The following is a 27,048-nucleotide window of genomic DNA, read 5'->3' as shown; positions in this document are numbered from 1 at the left end:
AATTACCAGCCTGGATGCAGAGGAGGTGTCTCAGGAGCAACAGGAATGATAGCTGTGGTTGCTCACCATACCCCCACCCCCACCTCCATACTCAAATCTCTCACAGTGAGAGGGCTGAGGACTGCATGCATAGAATGTGGGCTCAGCTCTGAATCCCTGCATGAGACAAGGGAACAATGCAGGTACTTACTTTCATGAGACATACCCACACAAACTCACGCTGCATGTTATTCTGTGTCCCTCAAGTGGACATGTACAGGAGGGAAACAGTAGGCTTAAGTCTACAGATGACAGCATTAATCTCATTTATTCAGCCACAGCAGAGCAAATTGACTAAAAAACTGTTGCCTCTGTGGCAACAAATAGGCAAATATATAATATTATAAAGATATAATGTAGTCTTGGGGGAACCAGGACAGAAAACATCCTACTAAGTAAAGACTGATTTGAAGTTCCTGGGTCACCAAAACCATAGATATTGGAGTGAGAGATCCTTCATGATGTGGAAATGCCAAACAAAAGAGAAAAAGAGTGTTTGGAATTTGAGTTATCTACTCTGAGCTGACGGAAATGGATGTGAGAAATATGAAAGTCCCCATTTCCCTGAAGAGAAGTGATTCTTTTAGGAGAATCGTTTTGTTTTATGTCAGAGTCTGTTTGTTCAAGTGAAACAAAATAATGAAAAAGAAAGAGCTAGGGTAATATTTTCCCCATACTCCTTAAGAGACATATTGTGGACACAGGGAGAAAGTAAAAGCATTCACATCTACACTGTGGCATTTTATAAATTAGTAAACTGATACAAGCTGAGGAACACTTCTGTACAAGTCAGTACTATGAGCTTGTTAGATAATTTAAAACAATATCCTGATAAAAACCTGTACAACTGAATGAATTTCAGAAAAGCCGCTACTGCTAAATGTTATATTTCAGCAGCACTCGTTTTCTTTTATATGCAGCCATTATCATTTGAGGAGTGGCAAGGAGTCAGACCTCCACTTGTGGGAGGACATGCAGTTGGTCCCATTACTATGGAATGAAGGGATATAGAATGCACAAATGTGTACATGAGTCTAGCAATGAATTTTACAATAAGACAGACTGTAGTCTAGACTAACTATATCAATATGGGCCACCGCTTTAGGCCTCCCTGACACTGGTTTAAAGCTGACACATATCTGTGCAACTCTGACTAACTTCTCTCTCCAGGGATCAACATCAGGGAGTTCTTATTTCCCACCACACTCAACTGCTTCTCCATGTCAGAGTGAGTTCTCTGGGGTGAGTCATTCTTACCCACACAGCAGACTTTTAATTTGTTTAATGTACAAACTGCATTTAGGATAAGATCATTTCCAGTAGGTCATCACAAAAAAAGGAAAATAAAAAAAAAACAAACATCACCCTGTACTACACAGGCTGAAGTGGCTTGAACTTCAACACTGCCTTTGCTGTGTACGACTGCATTCTGACTAAAGACTAATCAACATAACCAAGTGTCAGGTACTGGCCAAAACTCTATACTCATAAAATATCTACACACACAATTTATATACATACATGTTTCTATAATGTGTACATATCTAACTAAATGGACAGAAACATAAAGTCTTTAAAAATGTCCGTAGTTTAATGTGGAAAAAAAGATCCATAACACTGCAGCCACATAAACGCATTTATATTACCTCGTCGAAATTTTACTGCATTGAAGCAATAAATGTCGAACACAATTGATCGATGCAGTAAAATATCGAATGAGTATAACAAAACAAAAAAAAAACGAAAGGGCGTAGGCAGGGGGGCAAGCCCCCCTGCACCCCCCCACCCCCCATTACTTAAATATACCAACTCAGAGACCGCACTAGAGTGAGGTAAATGGAAATCTCCCCCTACAGAGAGTTCCGTTTACCTGGCTGATATTCTTCGCTTTCGATATTGTCGTGCCGACAATATCAGATTCGATATTGTCAGCTTGTGACAATACAATACAGACCCACAAACACGTCAAGATATTCCACATCTCACATGTATAATCCCATGAGTGCCACGCACACTATATAAAAAAAAAGTAAGTCAGATTGCTCAGCTCCATATTTCCTTACTCAAGTACCCTGCATGATGTCATGTTTATCACTCTGTCTTCTACACAGTCCAGTCAGAAGCAAACATTGATGACTGGATGAAGTGGGGTTTGTAAAAATAATGAATAAACTAAATTCTGAAAAGCTATAATCCGTACAGCTGTGAGTCTACCTAAAAATCATTAGATGGATTAAGCAGGTTTCAGAAAGCAAATCAATAATCTACATTTTGAACAGCTAAAGGATTAGAGCACTAAATCTCCCTTAAAAATCAATGGCTGGATAAAGCATGTTTCAGAAAATGAATCAGTTAATAACAGAAGAGCCCTGGTGCCACAAACAGTAATAAATTACAATACAGGAATTTCAAGAAACAGAGCAGCCCTGTGAGGCAGCCAAGTAAATTTCCTTGCTTCCTTAGGGTGGTGTCCAAACCACTAATGGAAATTAGTACCGTGAGAGAGTTTTAAAGGTAGTGATAAAAGGAAATACACTTCCTCTTATATGTTTAAATAAATGATACAATGGACTAGACTGAAACAAGAGGAGGAAACAAATAAATGTCTTCATAGCTGTTTCATTGTTTTAACCACGTTACATTACTTGTTTAATAAACTACATTTTTCTGCCCAAACGGTGTGTTAAAACATATCTGAATCAGTAAAGAAAGGGACTAACTTTTTTCTATAAAATACAAAGAAAAAGAAAACATCATATTAACATGTTTACAAAAGGCCATTTCTAATAGTAATAATGCCCTCCAGAGTGGGAGTTACAGAAAAACAGTGGGCCTTTCATAGGTGAGGAAAATATCTGCTTGCAGTGTTGTGCCTCATATCATGCAGTCATTCTGTTATTTGTCTATAGCATGTACCCTATAGGGCACTACTGCTTACATATAAAATACGTAAGGGTCTATAGCATGACACACTGCATCTTGTACTTTAAGTTTAGCAAAATAGCTTTCTGGAGAGTGGAGAAGCCAGAATTAATGATGTGAGCTCCCTAATCCTACAATGCAAGATATGTCATGTATCACACAAACCACAGCCCTCCCATTTTTGTTTTCAGAAGTGTTTAAGAAGAAGTGTTTAAGAAGTATTTCCCATTGTTCCATGATTTACAATCATCTTTTGTGAATGAATTTCACAGATGGGATACAAAATATCACAATAAGCAAAAAACAGCAACATTTGAAAAGAAAAAAATCTTTGCAAAGGGATGAGCCTTACTTCATCCCTACTGTTGGGTGTGGCGGGGTCTTCCTCCATAATTCTGGTACTTAATACACCAAATCAAGAGGTTTTTTTTACATATAAGGTAAATGAGAGATCCCAAGATACCACAGTTTTAATTGTACAACACAATACCTGCTATTCCCATGGTAATTACTGCACCAAAAGAATGCTGATGATTAGTGAATCAAATACAAGCCTACCACCTATTTCACAATGATCTCAGCGGATTACATTGACTGCCTAATTTCCTTCTCAAGCCTACCACTCATTTCACAATGATCTCAGCGGATTACATTGACTGCCTAATTTCCTTCTCAAGCCTACCACTCATTTCAGAACAATCTCAGCAGATTACATTAACTGCCTAATTTCCTTCTCAAGCCTACCACTCATTTCAGAACAATCTCAGCAGATTACATTAACTGCCTAATTTCCTTCTCAAGCCTACCACCTATTTCACAATGATCTCAGCGGATTACATTGACTGCCTAATTTCCTTCTCAAGCCTACCACCTATTTCACAATGATCTCAGCGGATTACATTGACTGCCTAATTTCCTTCTCAAGCCTACCACTCATTTCACAATGATCTCAGCGGATTACATTGACTGCCTAATTTCCTTCTCAAGCCTACCACTCATTTCAGAACAATCTCAGCAGATTACATTAACTGCCTAATTTCCTTCTCAAGCCTACCACTCATTTCAGAACAATCTCAGCAGATTACATTAACTGCCTAATTTCCTTCTCAAGCCTACCACCTATTTCACAATGATCTTAGCGGATTACATTAACTGCCTAATTTCTTTCTCAGCAGGGCTTTATGTAGTTTGCATGAATCTTAATGTTATGGAGTGCCTACTTCTAAGGTACTTAGACTGTTTTTGTACTGTGCATTTATTATTTTAATGTATTTCAGTAAAGAAGGGAGGGTTATGTTAAGACATCTTAGTTTTATAGTTTAGTTGTCTCTTTAGTTAGTTTTGACTGACTGTGTGTATATTTTAACTATCACAATGGCATTTATAAAGATCGACATACTTTTTGTAATGACAATTGGATAAGTTGTTATAACAGTGAATTGACAACAGACACATGGGAAAATAACGCCATGCTCTTCATTTATAACCAGACTATTAATCATGATGTCAGCCAGTAAGTTTACCCTAGGCTCATTTTCATTGCCTATCCAACTCCCCACTTTTTCTTTACTATTCAGGGTAACTAAGCCACCAATGAGTAGCAAGAATACTAACCATTTTTCTTGCTGTTTAGTTCCATAAAGTTAATTTATTATTCACAGACAAAACCAGCATGGCAGGACAAACGTATCTGTGTACTCTTTATGGTAGGAATCTTTATGGTAGGAACAGCTAAGAAAAGATAAGTATTAGCTGTCAATATTTCTACAAAGTAATGATAGGGAGAAATGTGAATTTTTTTTACATTTTGTCAATATGATTTACGCTGGTATTCTTATGAGAGAGTGGGAGTACAGAACATGTTACAAGGTAATATAACTCAGTGCAATTCACGTACTGCTTGGAATAGGTATTGTACGAGATAAAGGTGCATGTATTTTATAGGAATGGTGCAGATGAAGGTTTACATGAATGCAAGCAGGGAGATACAGATTAGATAAAATTAAAACTTGCTTAGCTCAGAGGATAGGAACGCTATCATTGCCCTAAGTATTGTAAGCACTGTATGAATGTATACATTTTTCAAGTGTGAATGACCTTTTGATGTGACAAATTACAGTAAATAGCTTAAATTTTTAGCTTCAAAGTTAAAAAGATGGAAGGCTGTAAGCAGTAGCTATCCATTGGGTGTTGTAATGGGTGGGCTAGGCTAGTTATGGACAGAAGCAGTAACATAATACTAATTGGATGGCTAGATAGCTATGACAGCTGAAAGTTTGTCTGCTTAAAGTGAATTTGATATGATTATGTACGACAAAGACATTTAATACAAGATGAAGTTGTACATGAAATATACTGACACAAAATATACAGTATCAGTCACATCCTTTAAGAAGATGGAGCAAGTTATCATTGGAAAAGGGATTAACTATAAATAAGTAAATGTGGACAGAACAGAAAGATGTTAAAGGAAAACTCCACCTTCTCCTACAGTTTAACTCAACTCTTAGGTTGCTTTTCTCCCTACAATATGATTTCAGTACTGTGTACGTACCTGAAACCTGCTTGTAGTTTATAAAAGTTTCATTTCCTCACCTCGGAATCAAAGAAAGGGAAATACCACCCACTTTTTTAAGATTAACTTCTCATATAATTTGCAAAGAAATCTGTCTACACCTGCATGACATACCACAGGCAAACAGAAATTGACTATCTTATACGGGTAATTAGTCCTGCTGACGTCAGGAGCTCAGGCTGCTGTAAACAACACAAAGAGTTGTGAAACTGAGAGGAAGAGAATCTGCACCGATTCACAGCTGCTTCCAGTGCAGTGATGTCTTTCATAGCAAAGCAGAGCAATTAGGTCAATGGTTCAAAGGCAGTTGTTATCTCTTTTGACAAATTTACATAAGTAGCATCACACTATTGAAACGCTAAGCTTTAAACTTTTGTTGTTTATGCTACTTACATTTTAAGAAGACTTGAATGTAGTATCAAAGATGCTTGTGACATTTAGAGAAAGTCAGAAAATATTTTTTCTTGTAATTCTTGTAAAGTATCAGCATATTTACCAAAGTGTGGGGGGGCCTGTCAATTCATCTTGGAACACAAAAGGATACTTTGAACAAAGGCCTGCAATGTAGCCACTGGTTTGTTTGCTGATGTATTATTCCTTAGTATACTATAAAGCAAGCCCTGAGAGACACAAAAATGAGGGCCATTCAAGAAATACAAAAAAAAAGTTCTGTTACAGACAGGATATAAGATGACAGTGACTGACACTGATTATATGTCAATGGCATGGGAATAAACCACTACTTTGACTAGCATGACTCATATAAAGCAGACTTGAAATGGATTATGGGAAAAGAAAAGGCTTGAAGACAAATAAGATCATGTTGATATGTCAAGCCCCCTTGACGACCATTTTGCAGAAAACATATTAAAATTCTATAAAAAGCATTTGGAGTGTTTTTGAGGTGTTAAAATAGTTCAGAAAACAGAGATAGGGTGAAACCTAGATGTTTTTAACTCATTACATCCGAGTGATGCATACAGGTGCATCTGCAGTTAACTCCTACTGACACCTCTAGGCGTCAAATATTGCTTGTCCATATTTGCATCAGTAATTCCAAAACCTTGCTATGTACAAGGTTTTAAAAGATTTCATCTTAAAGCTTACACAATGGCAAACTCAACTGCATTAACATTTTACCACTGTCTTGTGCAAGTAAATAGATATTAACTGTTGTTTTTATGGTATTAATTTATATAGATATAATTTTCACATTTTTCTAAATATCTCAATAACCAAGTGACACAAACAGAACTCCTTAGTTCATATGAAAGGTATCAGCTAGCTGAAGAAAATGCTGCTGGCAGTTTGTGTGTAACTTGAGTGGTTGCTGAGATATTGTAAGTTGTTTACAACATATTATAAATGTAATAGTTACTGTGTTTACTGTGATTATAAAATTCAGTTTGAGACCTAGAACCTAAAGAATACTGCCACTATAATAATAGTCTGTGCTGAATATTTAGCTATTTATACTTCTTTCATTACCCCTGTGGTTCCTGAGATATGAACATCTGCTTGAAATGTGAGGAAATAATTTGAATCTGTCAAAAGGTTTAGGCTCCGCTCACTGGAAGTTACAGTGCAAACTTGCTGAGCTCCACTGGGGGTGTTAATTTTAAGTTAGAGTTTTCCTTTAACTCAAAAGGAAGGGAGTGGCAAGAAAGACAAGGATCCATTTTTCAGCGTTATACTGCCTTGGAGAAATTACTGGGCATGCTTTGCCTGTACACTAATTAAACACTTTAAAAGAAGTAGGTAGAAAGTGCTGAATTTACATTAGTTATTTAAGACTGTAAGACAAGATTAATGGGAAGGCTTAATAAGTAAAGTTCGTTAATAACGCCAATGTCGCTGATGCAGCTCCCGAACTCCTTTATTAAGCGCTTTCATCTACTCGTGAGACTTCATCAGACTATCTCCATAAACACACACATTGATATTTACAAACTTTGTGTCCTAATCACGACATATTATAACCAATCAGAAATAAAGGCAATGGTCAGTAACCATACAACTCACCCTGCCACCATAATTTCATTAATTAAAAGCATACACAACGATACAAAGGTATATCCATAAAAACATTCCACACACATTTTCCCACTTCTGCTCATAACCAAAAATATTCAAAAGAACCCCAGCAATTTAAGTTTAAGAATGCAGTTAATAAAAAGCATTCCATTCAGACTGAGAGCTTGCATGACATTCACCTTGAGCTGCCAATACAGTTCCCGGTATTCTAACCATAAATCACCTACACCTCCTCCTCTGGGATTCAAAACCAGTTTTTCAAAACCAAAAAACAGAAATCTGTGATCTGCATGTTCGCTTATATCTTTTACAAGGGCGTTGTTGTTGTTTGATCTACTAATGTGATACATATGTTTGTATATTCTGTCTTTGAAATTTTTGTTTGTCTTAACAATATAAAAACTGTTAACAATTTTGACACAATGCAATATATAGACTATCCCTTTGGTTCTACAACTATATTTAAATTCAGGCTGAATTTTGATGTTCCTAATTTGCACAGAGGTACTGTCTAAAATAAACTTGCAATAACTGCGACTCCCACATTTATATGAACCCCATCTACTATCAACATGCCCATTGTTCTTTGACCCTGCTTGTCCCAACATATTTTTTAAACATAATTCTTTTTTGGCCACAAACCTAGGGAACTAACCTAACTCTTTAGTCAGTCCAAAATGGTTTAGAATGGTCTAATTCTTCGCAATGTATTTTTGAATTTCCCCAAAACCAACACTAAATGTTGCTGAGAAGGCTGAAGGCACTTGGGACACTGTATTTAAATATGTTGTGTTCATCCCTCTCCTTCCTGGTAATTCAGCTACCAACAGGGCTGAAACAAAATACCTGTTCTCCCTTTCACTAAAGCATTCAACAAATGTTCTGGGTATCCTCTCCTCCTCATAAATATCACATTCAAACTTGTGGTGTGAGATCACTTTCAAATTGTCACATTCCTTTACAAAATCCTCACATTCAGAGACCATTTTTGCCACTCTCACCAGCTGACCTTTTACTACTGCTTTTTTCTGCATAGAGGGATAACAGCTATCAAAATGTAAAAAGGAATTAGAATAAGTGAATTTCCGAAAAATACATAAAGTAAACTTTTTTTTTATCTATATCTTTCCTCAGTTCAATTTCCAAACACTGCAACACGTCTATAGAAACAGAAGTGAATTTCAGAAATGAGGTGGTGTTATTAATATAATTAACTAATTCATCAATTTGTTGAACCTCGTCTACCCAGATGATGTATATATTGTCCAGGTATCTTGTGTACAAGGACCAGGAGTTGGCATATACTGAAATCAACACAAATCTTTTTCCCAAGTGACCATTACCATATTTGCAAAAAGTGGTGCACATACCGCACCCATGGCCACCCCCTCATTTTGTTTGTAGTATGAACCTTCAAAATATATAAAATTGTTGTTTAAGACTAATTCTAAAAACGTCAAAATGGTATTCATTTCTGTCCCTGTCAACTCACTATTTTCAATCGGAAACTCCAAACACCACTCCAAACCAATAGTGTATGGAATAACAGAGTAAAGGTCTTTTATGTCCACTGTTACAAAAATCACATCCTCCCTGAATAAATGTGTTTTTAGTGTAGTAAAAAACAAACAAAAAAAAAAATACAAGAATCATGGGCTAAATATTTTACTTGTTCTTGACACATTTAAGCTTAATAGCTATGAATTTTGCCAAAAGATACGTTTTTGACATCCTGGCATCCACTACTGGTCTAAGTGTCAATCGCTTAAATGCTTATAAATTTTAGGTATTCCGAAAATTGTTGGTATTACCCAGGTTTCCACTCTACAAAATCTATACTCTTCCAAATCAATTTGGGCTTGCACTAACATATCATACAAAACATTGACTATTCGATTGTATGCGATATTCATTTCATTTTTAAAAATACTTCTTCATACGTGTTATCACATAGCAAAATTGTCATTTTATTAGTATAATCAATTCAATTCATAATGACAAGCCCAACCCCCTTATCTGGTTTCATGAGTCTTATTGTATTATCAGAACAAATGGCTGATAACCCACTTTGGTTATGGTTTAAATTAGACAAACCATACCTAGGTTTCCCTGAAAGGATGTCCCTAATGCCACTGTCACATACATGTTCAAATATCTGTAAAACCTGATTAAGTGGGGGATTAAAAGTTCTTGGTTTTCTCAAACTGTTACCAATATTACAATAAATATTACCATCATTAGGGAAAAATCCATTTTAAATTCAGCTTCCTTATAAATAATTTCAAATCAATACGCTTATCAACCACTTCTGATCTGTTAGTTGGAACAAAAGTAAAATCTTTGTAAAAAAAAGTCAACAAGCAATTCATTTACAGTCACATGGCTAAAGTTACAAACCTTAAATTCTCCTTATTTGTTACACACAATCATCTCCAGCGGTTGAGGGGATATAGCCTCTTGTAATTCCCATTCATGCCCAGAGCATGCGTTACCCATGAATTCCAAGATTCCCTCTCCTGTGTTGGATGGGACATTTGTTGGGAATGGATCCTTTTTGATCTCCTAAACTGGAAGGGCTGATCTAAAGGGTCTGCTGAGTTCTGAAGTAATGCAGACTTTCCCATATCTTCCACACTGTCACTGTCCCCATGTGTCACGGTCGTCTGACCTACATCACCACCTCACACCTGTGAATGTGACTGGTCAGGATAAACTTTACCATTTTCATAGCCAGTGTATCCCTAACCAGTTTTTGTGCTTTTTTATTCTGGATTTCCAACATCATAAAGTCCACTTTTTGAAAAATACCATAGTACTTACTTTTGATTTGTTCATATGAAAAGTCATTCATAACAGATAAATCCAATGTTCTAATTTCTTCTGCCAAAGTCTGTATAGCTTTTAAATTAAACTAGATTAAAATTCCCATAAACTCACATCCATGCTGGTCAAACAAGCCCAGCAATTCCTTGTGTAATGTTCATCCCTTAATTAAACCCACCGGATATCTCCAGCATCATAAGCCTTAGGGGACTCTACCTAAATTTATATTCTCTTTCAGTTAGCTTTTCTCAATCTGTAGCTTCTTGCATTTACACAAGGTGCCTGGACAACATGTGCATCTGCTGATAGACAAGGTTCAGAAAATTGATGAATTCATTAATTATATTAACACCACCACCTCATTCCTGAAATTTACTTCTGTTTCTAGAGACGTATTACAGTATTTAGATATTGAACTGAGGAAGGATACACATAAAAAAAGTTTACTTTATGTATTTTTCAGAAACTCGTGTATTCTAATTTCCCTTTTTACATTTTGATAGCTGCTATCCCTTTATGCAGAAAAAAAGCAGTAGTAAAAGGTCAGATCGGCAAAAATGGTCTCTGACTTTGAGGATTTTGTAAAGGAATGTGACAATCTGAAGGTGATGTTTAAGAGGAGGGTACCCAGAATGTTTGGTGGATGCTTTAGTGAATGGCATGTTGATAGTAGATGGGGTTCATACAAATGTGGGAGTTGCAGTTATTGTAAGTTTATTTTAGAAGGTATCATTGTGCAAATTAGGACATCAAAATTCAGCCTGAATTTAAATGTAGTTGCAGAACCAAAGGGATAGTATATGTTGCACTGTCTCAAAATTTTAACAGCTTTTATACTGGTAAGACAACCAGGCATTTCAAAGACGGCATATACAAACATAATAAGCAAACATCAATCCCAGAGGAAGCGCAGGTGATTTATGGTTAGAATACGGTTTTGAATGGAATGCTTTCTATTAACTGCATTGTTAAACTTAAATTGCTGGGGTTCTTTTGAATATTTTTGGTTACGAGTGGAAGTGGGAAAATGTGTAAAAAAAAGTTTATGTATTTTAACATATAAATTTGTGTAGTTGTCTATGCTTTTAATTATTGAAATTGTGGTGACTGGATGATCTCTATGGTTACCAAACATTGCCTTTAGTTCTGCTTTGTTAGAATGTCATGTAATTAAGACACAGTTTTAAAATGTAAATATGTGTGTTTATGAAGATATTCTGATGAAATGTCATAAATAACTGAGATGAAAGCACTTAATAAAGGAGTTTGGGACTTGCATCAGCGTTTATTGCTGTCCGCATTATTTTGGAACAGTGTGTGTTATATTTACATTTGCGAAGGTTTAATAAGTAGGAATAAAGGAATCTAACAAGATTAGACAGGGATGATTTAAACACAATACAGTAAGGCAAATTAGGGTAAAGTTAAATGGAGTAAGGATTTGTACAAATAAAAGGGAGAAACTTCAGTAGTTATGCATATATTTTGAAAATAATAATTAAAGGAACAAGAACTGGAAGTAATTTGGTAGTAAACTTTAGCCTGAAGTTTAAGATTGTGAAAGATGATACCCTTGTTATTGACTATCTAGTACACTTTCAAGGTTGTACTAACTAGAATTGCATGATAATATCAAAGAATGCAACGGGTGGCAAGATCTTACACAGTAAAACTTAAAGACAGCTATTCATAAAGAATCATGATTGACTCTTTCAAACAGCCATAGACACTGACATGACATTTGTATATGTTTTTTGAAATGCTGCTTGAAAGATTAATAAAAATGTTTCCAAAAATGACAAAAAAATAAATTTTCTACATGTCCAGTACATGAACAGGTTTAAGAATGAATTATCTGCTTCTAAAAAGCCCTGTAAATTTGCTTGATATCAGACACTCAATACTTTTAACTTCTCAATTGTATGTCATCTGCTTAGCAATTCAGGAATACTAGTGGAGGTAGAAAGACTTATACGGGTGTCAATAAAATGACATATTTATACTAACAATATACAAAAGGGGATCATACAATGGAACAGCATGGAGGAAGTTGGTCTGGACTGAAAAAGCAAGAGAGATGCATAAGGTGTGCAGGATACGAGGCAGCTTAGGGGAAATTCGATTGATAATATTATGGAGTCATCAGATGGATGAGGAAGCTTCAAGAGACAGTGTAGGGGCTGTAGATGGTGGTGGCTAGCTAGTCAGATAAGAAAGGACACAATAAAAATGAAAAGCAGGAGGAACAAGACTCCAGTAGGCAGGATGAGCAGGATAAAAGCACTGAAGAGAAAGACACAAGACAGGAGAACATGGGCAGAGAATGTCAGAGGAATACAAACAAGAAGGCTGGTACAGAGTAAATCGAATGGAGAAAGTGGGAGATGCAGCCACAAAAGAAACGACCAGGAGAAGAAAGCTAAGGTGGTGGGACAGGTACAGGGGGGACTCGTAAGCAATGAAGGGGTGACAAAGCCAGAGGTGGCCATGTAGGAGTCATCATCACAAGAAAAGCAAAAGAGATGTGCTCAGGAAATGATATTCTGATAGATGAGGCCAGTGAACAACGTTTGTAATCAAACAATGTCTACTTATTTATATTGAAAAAGTATGATTTATTACTTCCTGTTTTCTACTCTCAGTTTCCCTAGAACTGATACAAATAATGGCTGACTGCTGAAAACCCTACACTCACCAAAATTACTCTCCAGAGTAACAAGACTCACTAAGTACATGCCATGTCTTCTCCTAATAACCATCTGGTTACACTGATGGCTCTACATGCCTGCTGCTTTTGGAAAAGTATGCCACAGTTTGGTTAGAATGACAATTAAATGTTCTGCTATGGTGACAAATGGAATGCAGAATGCACTGGACTTTATATGCAGATAACTGGATGAAAGCTTGTGTAACCTTTATATGTTGTAAAATGTTATATAATGGTTGATTTCTTATATACAAACCATGTTATTTATGTGGGCTGTGCATAGTAGAACCACCTAGTCAACAAAGTGCAATAAATAAATAAATTGCTACTATGATAGAAATTGCACAGAAAATAATCTGGAAATTTGAAAAAAACTCTGCCCTAGTGAAACTACTTCTAAAGCAGTTATGTATGAGAAACTGTGTTCAGAATAAGGCCATCTTCTTTTGGACTCAAAAATAATGGCCAGACTGTTCAATCAGTCTGTAGCAGGCTTACCTTGGCTTCATAACCACTGATGACTTCACTCTTCTCTGACCTCCACCCCCAGATTCCAGATTTATTCCTGGGTTATTGAAAGAAAACAGACACGGTTAGTAAGATATACTTTTATAATCATACTTTAGCATCTCAGATTATAAATGTTTTTTTCAAAGACATAATAAAAGTTCTATCACTTGTTTAATTATTAATATGATTACTAAAATGCTTTGGTTCAGAGGCTCATAAAGTTACCATGAAACAAAGCAGCAAAGTTTAGAATAAACAATATTTCATGCACACTATATTAATCAATAAAACAACACATATATATTCAAATGTAAAAATAACTGGACCATTTAGCAGAATCCTTAGTAACAGTCCCCTGGCTAAGCTTCTACTCTAACTTTACTTATCCTAACTCCATCGGTCTAACTTTTCGACCCCTGTCCATATCTTTCCACTCATTTTCACATTTAAACAGTTCTTTCTATATTATCTGGCCTTTGTCTACTCTAACTACCTTCAGTTTCTTTACTTCAGCTCCTACAAATTTTATAATTTCTGGACAACACATTTATAATTTTGTACACTGTAAACAGAAAATTTAAGTCTTTCATAAAAGTGATACTTTACTTGTTATGCAAATACCTGTTTTTTCAAATGTCTATTTTTCATAAAGTCTGTGGAGCTTTTCTCTCCAGGCCTCCACTGAAAAGGAGCAATTTGTATCCAGTTGGAGTATTCTGTTAAACAAATGCAATATATATATATATATATATATATATATATATATATATATATATATATATATATATACATATACATATATAAAATTTGTACCCAGTTAGAGTATTCGGCTAAACAAATGCAATAAATAAATAAATATATATATATATATATATATAAATATATATATATAAATATATATATATATATATATATATATATATATATTCATCTTTTGATAACCACTTTATCCTATTCAGGGTTGCTTGGGAGCCAAACCATATCCTGTCACTCCTTGGGCATAAGAAAAGAATCAGTCCTGAACAGGTCAGCAGTCTTTTCCATCATGCTTGCTCATACGTACATACACGCATGCATGCACACATGCATGACATGCAAGACCCAGATGTCACACAGCACAAACAACACATGCTTGTATATACTGCAAATGTATGTACAGACAATTTAAAGGATTGCTACTTCACCTATTGGCATGTGTCTGAGAGGTGGGAAGAAATCAGAAACCTTTCTGAACCACCATGCAGACAGACAAAAAATGCAGAGTGCACACAGAAGTAGCTGAGCTGGAAATTGTAGCAGATAACCACCTGCTGTGAGGTAACAGCACTAACTGCTATACCACTGTGTTGCCTGTGAATACTGCCGTGTGAAAAGGCTTGTGAATGTAGGTAAGTAGAGAATTCATATGTAGACTTATGTGAAGATATGTCAAAGATATTCCACTTGAGTAGTGGAACTTGTGAGAAAGAGGAAGGGATTTCATGAAATTAGGTGATGGTTCAGTGAGACAGTAAACACCCCAGCAGTTATGTCAATGGCAATTAAATAAGTAGAGGTGAGTGTTAAAAAAGATAATGAAGGCAGACCTAAATGCATGAAAGTGAAGGTGGAATGCTGTGGGAGCGATCCCCAGGGGAAATGTTCAGAATTTTTTCTTTGGGGTGGGGTGGGGACTACAACAATGGAATTACTATGTTGCTGCCTAAGATGAATTTCTAGCCATTTTAAATGTTCTTATTGTCAGGGTCACTCGGTATTACTGAAGTGTTTGACAACACCAAGAACTAGTTAAAAAAGCAACAGCAGCACCCATTCTACATAGAATAGGTAGCAGCTATGCCACACTCTCATGGGATCAGCCTGTATTCAGGACAGAATGAGAAGTGCAGATAGGCTCAGGCCATGGCAGAAACAGCTAATGGCACTGCATCCCCGGCATTGATTTTAACTTTTTTAACTCTAACAGTGAATGCAGACCATCATTTTAAACAAACCATTTTTGGCACAGAAGTTAAAAATGGACAGCGAGTTGCATGAACAAGACTAGAAAGCAATACTGCTGTAACTTGAGAAATGTTGATAGTAAGCTTAATGAAGATGGACCAACACTGGGGCAAGACAAAGTACAATAACAGGGCAAAAAAAGTACAATAACGGGGCAAAATAAAGATGGGCAGGATCAGAATGTTAGACCGAAGGATGTCTTTACCTACACACAGGTGATGTCTGCTGTATCGCACAGACAGGAGACATGAAAAAGATCCAAGAAATATGCTTAACAGGTATAGTGGCATATGTGGAACTTTAAAAAACGTTTTGGTAAGCTGAAATGGGGGAGGAGTTGCGGGCAGGGCTGAGCTTTGAAAAGAGAATCTTCTGACACTAACTCTGATCTCTAAGAAGATGTCAGTATCAAAAAAGACCTGTTTTAATACATCATAGTTTCATAATATCAGTAATTTTATGAGAAAGCAAAAAGACAAAAAGTACAGTTGTGTACACTTACCATAAATGTAGATGTTCGAGTGTATTCACTGCTGCAGTCATCACACTTGGGTTATCTGCTTGCAGTAGCCCTCAGTCGGCCTGACTAACAAACTCTTGGGTCCTACATCGGTTGCTGTCCCTTCTTCCATGACGTCAGGTCATCAGAGGTATAAAACATGCAGCCGACACCATTACATCAGTTTTTCTTGCCCCAGACATCAGGTGCACCCCTAATGGGAAGCAATTAAATCTATAAATATACAAGGTTATACCTCCAACAAAAAAGCAAATACACCAAAAAGCTTTTGAGCATAGTAAAGGAGGGTAGAGGTATAGCCAAAAGAAGTAAGGGGGCTGGAGGGAGGGTAACCAGGAATGCAACAGTGAATACACTCGAACATCTACATTTATGATAAGTGTACACAACTGTACTATGTTCTTTGTGTTTTACTGTTGCAGTCATTTAGATAGAATTAGGACCAGCTATAAGGCCCTGCAAGACTGCAGTGGCAAAACCAGCTATCGATTTAGAGAAAATTGGCAGCTGGTAATGCTTGATGAAAGTATGTACAGAACTCCAGGTAGCAGCTTCTAGGATGTCCCTGGTAGGGACACCTCTGAGAAAGGCTGCAGAGGTAGATGCAGCCCTGGTTGAGTGGGGTCTGATCCCCTGTGGGATAGGTTTTCCATGGTGTTTGTAGCAGAAATGAATGCAATGGCCTATCCATTTGGAGATGGTTTGCTTTGAAATAGCCTTCCCCTCTGTCCCTGCAGCAAATGCCACCAACAGTTGTTCAGATTTCCTTTGAGGTTTAGTCCTGTCCAAGTAAAATCTAAGTTGTCTGTGCACATCTAAGGAGTGCAATATCTGTTCCCCTTTGTTCTGTGAATTAGGAAAGAAGGTTGGCAAATAAATGGACTGATTAAGGGCCATACTGGATACCACCTTGGGCATGAAGGAGGGATTGGTCCTAAGGGACACCCTGTCCACATGAAAGATGATGAAAGGCTCCACTGCCATAAGGGCCTGTAATTCAGATACCCTTCTTGCTGAAGTGATTGCTAAAAGGAAAGCTGTTTTCCAAGAAAGGAATTTTAAGTCTGCAGTAGCAGCTGGCTCGAAAGGAGGGAGAGTGAGTTTTTCCAATACAAAGTTAAGGTCCCAGGCTGGGGTTGGAGCTCTCCTGGGTGGTCGTAAATTTTTGGTCCCTCTGAGGAACTGCTTGAGCAGTGGATGAGAGAAGAGGGGAGGTTCTGAGTTATAATGAGCTGAAATGGCTGAGGTGTGAATTTTGATGGAGGAGAAAGACAGGCCCTTGTGAAGCATCTCAGTTAAGTATTGTAAAATCTGAGGTAAATTGGGCACTGTTGTGCTCATCCCTTGAGATTGGTTCCAGGCACAGAATCTTTTCCATTTTTCAGCATAAGATTTTCTAGTACTAGGCCTCCTTGCAACACTGGTTTACAGAGGGATGATAAAGGAGAGATTAGGTAATTAGCCAGGCTGCTAGGTTCAGTGTTTAAAGCTGAGGGTGCAGAATCTGGTTTTCCTGCTAAGATAATAGTGTGTGGGAGTCTGAGGCAGGTGCCATGGGGCCAACACAGACACACTGCACAAGAGGGGGTACCAGTGTTAGCGTGGCCAGTCTGGTGCAATCAAAATCGTCCTTGGTTTGTCTTGTTTGATCTTTAGTAGTACTTTGGAAAGCAGAGGCAGAGGAGGGAAGGCATAAACTGATAGGTTTTTCCAGCTGAAGAACAGAGCATCCACTTTCCAAGCTTGTTTGTGGGGAGTCCTTGTGCAAAATTTGTCCAATTGATAGTTCTGGGGGGGGGGAGGCAAACAGGTCTATATCTGGGCTCCCCCATTTGCTTGTCAACAATTTGAAAATCCTTGGTTCCAGTTTCCACTTGTGTGGGTCTATGAGGTTTCTGCTTAGCTCGTCTGCCAGTGTATTTAGTTTTCCTGCCTGGAATTGAGCTTGCAGATGCACTTGGTAGCTCAGGGCTGTGTTCCACAATGCCATGGCTAGTCTGCAGAGGGGGTAAGAAAGTGTTCCTCCCCTGCTTGTTTATGTACCACATTACAGTGGTGTTGTCCGTCTTTACCATTAATTGTCCTGGAAGAATGTGGTCCTTGGGCGGCCAAGGTGGTGTAATGGTTAGCATTGTTGCCTCACAGCAAGAGGTTCTCCGGTTCGATCCTCGGCTGGGGTGCCATCTGTGCGGAGTTTGCATGTCCTCTCTGTGGTCGCGTGGGTTTCCTCCGGGTGCTCCATTTTCCTCCCACATCCCAAAAACATGCTGCAGGTGGATTGGATACTCTAAATTGGCCCTAGGTGTGAGTGCTTATGTGCCCCTTCTGTGGAAGGTTGGGCGCCAGGCTGGCAACTCGACACTGTAAAACTCCACTGCCAGTCATGAGGGGACAAGTGATCCGCTGTGGCAACCCCTAACTGGGAAAAAGCCGAAAGAAGAAGTCCTGGAAGAATGTGGTCCTTGAAAGCTGTAAGAGCATTCTGTACAGCTAACATTTCTTTTTGATTGATTGATATGCAGGTGCATTTGACTTGGGTTCCATTTGCCCTGAATGCACTTCCCTGTCAGGTAAGCCCCCCATGCATAGTCTGATGCATCTGTTGTTAGGGTTTGGGCGGCAGGGGATAGTGTGAATGGTAGCCCCTTGTTTTGGTGGCAGGCCTCTGCCTACCAAAGGAACTCTAGGCGTAGGCAAGGTATGATAGGAATCATTGCTTCTAGATCCTGAGAATGTTGACACCATAGGCTTTTTAGATACCATTGTAGTTTCCTCATATGCAGTCTTGCATATGGAATTAGAATAATGCAGGAGGCCATGAACCCCAAGGCTTGAAGTATTTGCCTTGCAGATAGCAGGGTTTTGGTGGTCACTTGTTTGAAGTAGGTTGTCAAATGAATTTGTTTCTCTGGCATAAGGAAAGCCATCTGGGAAGTTGTATTCAAGCTTGCTCCCAGGAATATAATTTGTTGACAGGGAATCAGTTGTGATTTCTTTTCATTTATGGTGTACCTCAGACAAGTTAGCACCCTTTGTACGAAGGTCAGATGATTCAAAAGTATGTCCTGGCTTTCAGCTAGTATTAGACAATCGTCCAGGTATGGGTATATTTGAAGATTTCTTTGCCTGCAAAATGCAATGACTGGGGCTAGGCACTTTGTGAATACCCTGGGCACAGTAGATAAGCCAAAGGGCAGTGCAGAGAACTGATAGTGTGTGTAGCCTGCTTTAAAGTGTAGGTATCTTCTGCAAGTTTCTCTGAATGGGATGTGCAGGTATGCTTCCTTTAAATCTAGTGTTGCCAACCAGGCGTCTTTGCCTAGCATAGGGAGCAACTGGTGAAGAGTCAGCATCTTGAATTTTGGAATCACCAAAAAGGTGTTTAGAGTAGACAGGTCCAGGATAGGACACCATGAATTGTCTTTTCTGGGTACCAGGAAAAGTCTTGAGTAACAACCTTGTCCCTCTTTTCCTCTTCTGGTACCAACTGAATAGCCCCCATGCTTAAGAGAGAGAGTACTTGCTTTTGGGCCTCTGCCCACTGATTTTGGGGTAGATCTGGCCACCTGCTTGGTGTTGGTAATGTGTGCAAGTGAAATCTGTATTCCTGGGACACTATATTTAAAACCAATTTGTCCTGGGTAATGAGTTCCCAGTTCTTTGCATGAAGAGCAATCTTCCCCCCAAAGGGGCAGTTAGTTAAGAAGTGCTTGGAAGTTTTAAAAAGAAGTCATTGAGACAGCTTACCATAGGGGGGAGTTTTATTATGCCCAGATTTGGAAATGGAGACTCCCCCATTGCTTAGTCCTGTGCATATCCTGGGACTGAAGCCTGGGAGCTCTGCTGGATCTGGGTTTGGACTGAGAAGGTCTGGAAGAGGCAGGAAAGGACCAATTTTTGGAAGGCCAATGCCTACTAAATCTTGGAGATTGTACTTGTAAAAAATCTTTTAACAGTTTGCATAGATTTAGCTTTTTCCTCCATCTTTTTAAGAACTTCTTCTGCCTTGTTGCCAAAGAGGCAGTCCTGGTTTAAGGGAGCATCCAGTAATTTCACTTTAACATGACCTGGCAAGGACTGCTCCTTAAGCCAAGCATGCCTTTTAAGTACGGACCCAGTTACAGCAGCCCTGCAAGATGCCTCTAGTGTATCAAAACCACATTGCAAAGTATGTTTTCCAACTTGTTCAGCTGAATGCAGTAAATCCTTATTTTCAGCACAATCAGGAATCAACATAATTTTCTGTTTAAGCAATCCAATAATATGCTGCTGATGCTTTAACATATGAAACTGGCAGTTTAAGGCCCTAATGGCCAAAGTTGCAAAAGTGTATACCTTCTTACCCCATCTACCCAGCACCCTGGAGCCTCTATCAGAGGGGGTAGGGTTTTTGGTAGTAGTAGCTTTAATGCCCTTGGGTCCCTGTGAAATGGTCTCAGGATCTGCAGTAGGATTTTTAGAAAGGAACTTGTGAGAGTCAGGGACCCTGTAATATCTATCAGGTTTCCTGGGAGCAGGAGGTAAAGAGTCAGGGGCCAAGCTAGACTCCGAAAAGGCATCATCAACAATGTCTAGTACAGGAGATATGGCTAAAGGCCTGTACTGGGGCAGGAGTAAGAAATCCCTAAGCCTCTTTTCAGAATCAGAGAAATCCTGACTTTCCCAACGAAAATGCTCCCTGAGAGTATGTAAGGTTTCACCAAAAGAGAAATCCTCTGGGGGGGAAGCAGAGGGAATAGAGTCCTCAGCATCAAAATCCTCAAAGGTAGATAAGGGTAAATCCTGGTCATCAGAGGAAACAGAAAATTCAGAATCCTGGTCAGAAGTATCATAAATAAACAAAGTCCTAGGTATCTTAGAGGGGGAAGGCTGGCTTCCCCTGATTAAAGTAATAAGGTCTTCAGACATTCTTATCATTTGTTTTTTAGGCATAGAGGCCTGACCATGCGGTCTAGGCGTCACTTTTCTGGGCATGGTTCAAGTTTTAGGCCTTGAAGAAGAAGATGGTGTCAGTTTAATACGCAGGTCAGTAGGCCTGAATACACCCTCAGAAGCCAGTGCCTGCACAGCAGCTCCGGAGAGAGACATCCGTAGGTTCCACAGTTGAAGTATCTCGTGGCATACCGGACTCCAAATGGATCTCAGTAGAGGCCTGCGAATCTGAAGTAGCGGGTATCAGGGGCTGCAAAAGCGCCTCACTGAGTACCGGTGAACTGGCGACTGGCTTAGGAGAAACATCATTGGCAGCTTTGGACCTAGGCGGCCTGTCTCTGTCTTTATCTTTTTCATTTTTTCGGAATGTTGATAGTCGGATGGCTTACCAAAGACATAAAGATAATTGAACTGAGCACCAAAATATTTACAAGCTTAAATATACAGATGATGGATAGTTCATGGTTTAAATAAGGCACAAAACCGACAGTGAGGTACGTCGTGGTCAGGGCCTAGGCAAGGAATACAGTACGAATGAAAATCTTTATGAAGTATTTGCTTTCCACAAGTAATGCAATTATTTACTTTTACTGACATCAGTTTAGAGCAAGAAAAAGTTTCCCCAACGGGGTACTTATCTTTTAGTTGAAGACTTTGGTTCTGAAACTCAAACACGAAAATTTCAGGAGTCGGACGACCGGCACTTGCAAACTGCTTCTGCTTCGGGTACCGCACGGCAAGAAAGATTGATGTAATGGCGTCGGCTGCATGTTTTATACCCCTGACAACCTGACATCACGGAAGAAGGTACAGCAACTGATGCAGGACCCATCAGGCTGACTGAGGGCTACTGCAAGCAGATGACCCAAATGTGATGACTGCAACAGTGAAACACGAAGAACATCAGCCGTAGACAAGAAGCAACCTTGATCTCAACTGTAGGATTGGAAAATAAAAGTTGGCACAGAGCTCTGTTTAGGACCAATGCTACTGTTTATTGCAACGACTCCAACACAGTTAAGTTGGAAGAGATGTAGCTATCATTCAAGTCTTTTGGATTAAGCACTTGGGCTTCAGACCAGTTGTTTTACATTAGGAAGGTTTGTGGCAAGCACTGTGGTGGCAGGACAGGTAGCTTTCATCCTTCTAAGTTGGGAACTGCTGATTGAGAGCCCAGTGTCCAAGTGTATTAGTTCTGGTTTAAGCACTTGGGCTTCAGGCCAGTTATTTTACATTAAGAAGGTTTGTGGTCTGCACTCTTGTGGGAGAAGAGGCTGGACTCTGCCCTTCTGAGCTGGGAATTTCTGGTTAAAGGTTTATAGTGCCTGAATATTTGAACTGTATCTTACTGAAATTGGTACACCTTGTTTGCTCTAGCATAGACTAGATCCAGGCCTGCTGAATCTAGCTTTGTTTATATGCTTGTTGTTTGTTTGCTTGTTATTTCCGTGGAAGCTAATTCCACCTAATACGCAACTTCTCAGCTTCTGTGGATCACTAGTGATATCTGCATTGCTTACTGTACTTATTTCCTTGTTTCACTTGAAAGAAAGTTACTGTTTGTCGTTTTGCATTTAGTTACTTGTAACACATTGCACTCAAGTTACCTGGCACTTGCTCACTAAAGCAATTATATAAGTCAGCACTAAAATTAAAAGCACTACACCCTCACTCCCCACTGGCCCTTGTTTTCAATTAAGGATTTCCCAATATTATTCTAGCATGTCCAAAGGTCAGTTGTCAATCTCCTCTCCGGTCCAGCTGGTGAATCTGGGAATCTTGAGGCAATGTTATAACTGCCTCATGTACACAGACAACCCTCTCCTCCTCCCACATAACACAAATACTTGCGAGAGATGCAGCTATTTAGCCAAACTGGAGGCTGAGCTCTCTCAACTCAGGACTGGCAAGACCAGACAGGAGGAGAAGGCAACTACACACACCACAAAACCAGCCTCACATAATGCTACCACTCCACTGAATCAAACACATAAACACACAAAGACATACTCGGAGGCTCTGAGTAAAAATTTACCTAAACAGCAGAGGCCTCCAAAGCAGACACCCAAACAACTGCTACCTCAAGACACCCCACAAGCAACACATAAACCACAAAAGCAGTGTGCAAAGCAGTCACAGCCCTTAAGGCCAAATACAACACCAAACATACTTGTCATAGGTGACTCCATAGTCAGACACACTGACGTCCCACTCACCAGGCTGAATAAGGAGAGGGTCACAGTAAGCTGCCTATTGGGCGCTAGAATCCACCACATAACACAAGCACTCGGGTCACTCCACGGCAAGTACAAATATGACACAGTCATTGTCCATGCTGGTGTGAACGACCTGAGATGTACCTCCCTGGACTACATGAAAAGAGACATAGAGGAGCTCTCTGATTATGTAGCCCAGGCAGGTATGACCCTAACCCTGAGCAGTATCCTTCCTTCACCAAGAATAATGCCACAATATAGAGACAAGATGATCAGCTTTAACAAATGGCTTAATGTCTGGTGTCATTCAAAGGGGATCCAGTGTCTGTCTGCCTGGGATGACATGCTTGACAAGCCACGCTGCTTCGCAAGGGACGTCTTGCACCTGTCACCCCTGGGATTCCGGATATTGGCTAAGGCTCTTGCCACCCCCATAGTGCCTTTTTTAGGCAAGGCTCAAATTCTAAACCTACCACCCTAGAAAACAAAATGGGAAGAAACTGAGGGTAATGCTGCTCAATGCCAGAAGTCTAAATCTCAAAATGCACGCACTCGAGGCCCTTCTCAGTATGGAGAACATCGATGTCTGTGCTGTAACTGAAACCTGGTTCAAGGCTCCTGAGAGCACCCCAGCACTATTAGGTTTTACCTCATATCATGCGTTCCGGCCCCAAAACCCGGACCACACCACAAAAGGAGGGGGTGTATCCATATTCATAAAGGATACCCACACCTCCAGGTTGGTGGCAACGCATAGCTCGGAAACCATCCAGGTGCAACTAACCATAGGCAAAACTGCTCTACAAATTGTAGCATGCTACAGGCCACCCTCTCAAACTCAGGAACCCCACACAGCCTTCCTGAAGACACTGGAGGGTATAAATGTATCTCCAAACACCATCATATTGGGTGACTTCAACTACCCGAATATAGACTGGGAACATTACTCAATCCCTAACTTTCTAGCCCAACGGTTCCTGGAGTTCATAAATTCAAATGCCATGGAACAGCTAGTCACTGTTCCCACGAGAGGAGAAAATATACTAGATCTCATTGTCACAAACATGGGGACAAAATGCTCCACACGGAAGTATATCCCTCATTGGTGAGATCTGATCATAAACTAATCTCACTGGAAATCCACATCCCCCACCCCAAACAAAAAAGACCATAGTGAAGAACTTCTCTAAAGCAAACTTCACACTACTCAAGACTGGTGTGGTATCCTTCAAGGCCCCTGAGCCAGTGGAAACCACAACCCAAGCTGTGGAAGCCCTTACAAATGCCTTCTATGAACACCTCCAGGACTGCATGGATCAGGCAATCCCAAATAAAACCAAGACTCTTTCCACAAAGGGCAAACGTCCAGTCTGGTGGACCCCAGCCATTAACAAACTTTACAATAAGAGGAGAAAGCTATTACATGATAGAACAAAATCCATAAAAGGGAAGTCACCCCTGATCATTATTAGTAAAAAAATACGAGCACTCATAAAATCAACTAAGGCCAATTTTGAGAGAAAAATTGCCATGGATTCAAAGGACAATCATAAGGCCTTTTTCAGCTATGTTAGGAACCTGGGTGGAAACTCCCAGATATGCTCAGAATTGGTCCAAAATGATACAAAAATCACTAAACCCACAGACATTGCCAACATACTGGCAGACAGGTCCAGTGCAAACTTCACCCCCCTCTCCCCCCTAAAGGAGAGATAACTATCTCAGCCGAGTGTAGCCTCCCGGACATCTCAAATGCGCAGGTGAAAGCTGCTCTCTCTAAAGCTAAAAACACAGCATCAATGGGACCGGATGGTGTCCCCAGCTGTGTGCTACACGAGCTAAATGAGGAATTAAACCCGCACATAAGTCAGCTGTTTAATCTCAGCCTTACCACAGGATACGTGCCCAAGGAGTGGCGTACGGCAACTGTGGTCCCACTCCACAAAGGCGGCGCCTCTAGGGACCCTGGTAATTACCGCCCCATAAGCTTAACAAGTCTAGTCTGCAAAGCTATGGAGAGGATCATAATGGAGCTTATAAACAAAGATATAGGGGACTTGCAGACATTGGACCCGACCCAGTATGGCTTTGTCAAGGGAAGATCATGCCTTTTGAACTTGGTCGACTTCTTCGAAACAGTCACAAAGGCCATTGATGAGGGAAAGGCAGTCCATACAGCCTACCTTGACCTTGCAAAGGCTTTCGACACAATACCCCACTCGGGTATTGTAGAAAAACTTACCAGCTTAAATGTAAACCCATATGTCACAAGATGGGTTGCAAACTGGCTTAAGGACAGAACCCACAGGGTTAGAGTTGCTGGCGCTATATCAGACTCCAAGCCGGTCACAAGTGGTGACCCACAGGGCTCGGTCCTTGGCCCCCTATTGTTTGGCATCTACTTCTCAGAAGTACAGGCCAACATGGGAGGACTTTGGCTGACAAAGTTTGCAGACGACTGCAAACTGGGCGCCATAGTGGAAAGTGCATCGGACACGGATATCCTTCAGAAGGGACTCACGGAAACAGATAGCTGGTGCCAGAGCCATGGCCTGAAGTTAAACGCCAAAAAATGTATAGTCATACCCTTCGGGAAAAACAAGGTAACCCCAAGCTACCATATAGGTGGCAATCCACTAAGCACAGAAGAGGTTATCAGGGACCTGGGGACCCAGGTTGACAGTGGCCTTTCTTTTGACACTCACGTTGCTAAAGTGGTTAGAAAGACCTTCTACATTGCCCACCTGATCATGAAGGGATTCACATCCAGATCTAGTGAGGTCATTGTTCCCCTGTACTCTTCACTTATCAGACCAATGATCGAGTACAATGCCCCATTCGGGATGTATCTCACCCGACATCTGCAGCAATTGGAGAGACCCCAAAAGTTCCTCACCAAAAGGATAAAGGGACTCCAAAATCTGTCATATGCTGCCAGATTGAAGAAACTCCAGTTCTATTCAGTCGCATACCGTCTGCTCAGAGGTGACATGTGCCTGACATACAAGGCCATGTCCAACCCGAATTAATGGACATGCTCCACCTCAAAAATCCAAATCCACCAAAACCACTAGAGCAAGCGACTTAAACCTTAGCACGGATATAAATAGGACGTGCTGGAGGGATAGATTTATCACTCAGAGACTCCCTATGCTGTGGAATAAAATCCCGGTCCATGTGAGGCAGAGCACCTCGCTGACTCTGTTCAAGAGAAATCTAGACCTGTGGATGGGAGATCGTAGGTTTACCCTGGGAATCATCTCTGTGTCACTGCTGGACAGAGGCACAACAAACTAATGGGCACAGTATTTTTTCATATAAGGGGTGGCGTAAGCCACAAAAATTTGGGCTAGGCTTATAAATGCCTTAGGGCAGATAGCCTAGTATAAACCTATGAACCTATGTTCTACTTAATGAACTGTTCAGTACACTGCCAATGTGCTCTCAGACCTTTCCTGAAAATGGGACTATTTTTGTTTCAGATGACTTACCTTGTCACAAAACAATACATACATAAGGTAACACTTTTCATAAGTAACCAAAAAATAAGGCTGTATTTATTACTGATAGTTCTGTCAACAAACTCAAACTTTTTGTGGGTATGGCAAGTTCAAATACACTGGTAAAGGTAGGAAATGGTGGGAATTTAAATTACTGAAAAGAGAGAAGGGAAGCTCAAAAATGCTGCAGACTGGATGCAAACAAAGAATTAATTAATTACCTCTGTATGTTAATACTGCAGTAACAAGGTAAATACCATCATGGA

General features: G+C 39.7%; 1 protein-coding gene across 2 annotated transcripts in view; it reads right to left on the bottom strand.

The window, feature by feature from the left end:
- The window catches only part of ANKRD13D (ankyrin repeat domain 13D), an 860,392-nt gene that overhangs the window by 257,823 nt on the left and 575,521 nt on the right, over positions 1–27,048 (bottom strand). For both annotated transcript variants that reach the window (XM_044084174.1, XM_044084175.1), the window contains one exon: positions 13,599–13,665. In XM_044084174.1, the coding sequence (XP_043940109.1) occupies positions 13,599–13,665 (67 nt within the window). The remainder of the gene's footprint in view (positions 1–13,598; positions 13,666–27,048) is intronic.

The sequence above is a fragment of the Protopterus annectens genome, chromosome 9.part0, assembly GCF_019279795.1.
Source record: "Protopterus annectens isolate FY-2018-M chromosome 9.part0, PAN1.0, whole genome shotgun sequence".
Classification (NCBI taxonomy): domain Eukaryota; kingdom Metazoa; phylum Chordata; order Ceratodontiformes; family Protopteridae; genus Protopterus; species Protopterus annectens.
Note: the sequence above shows the minus strand (reverse complement) of the source record. Positions and strands in the feature narration are given on the sequence as shown.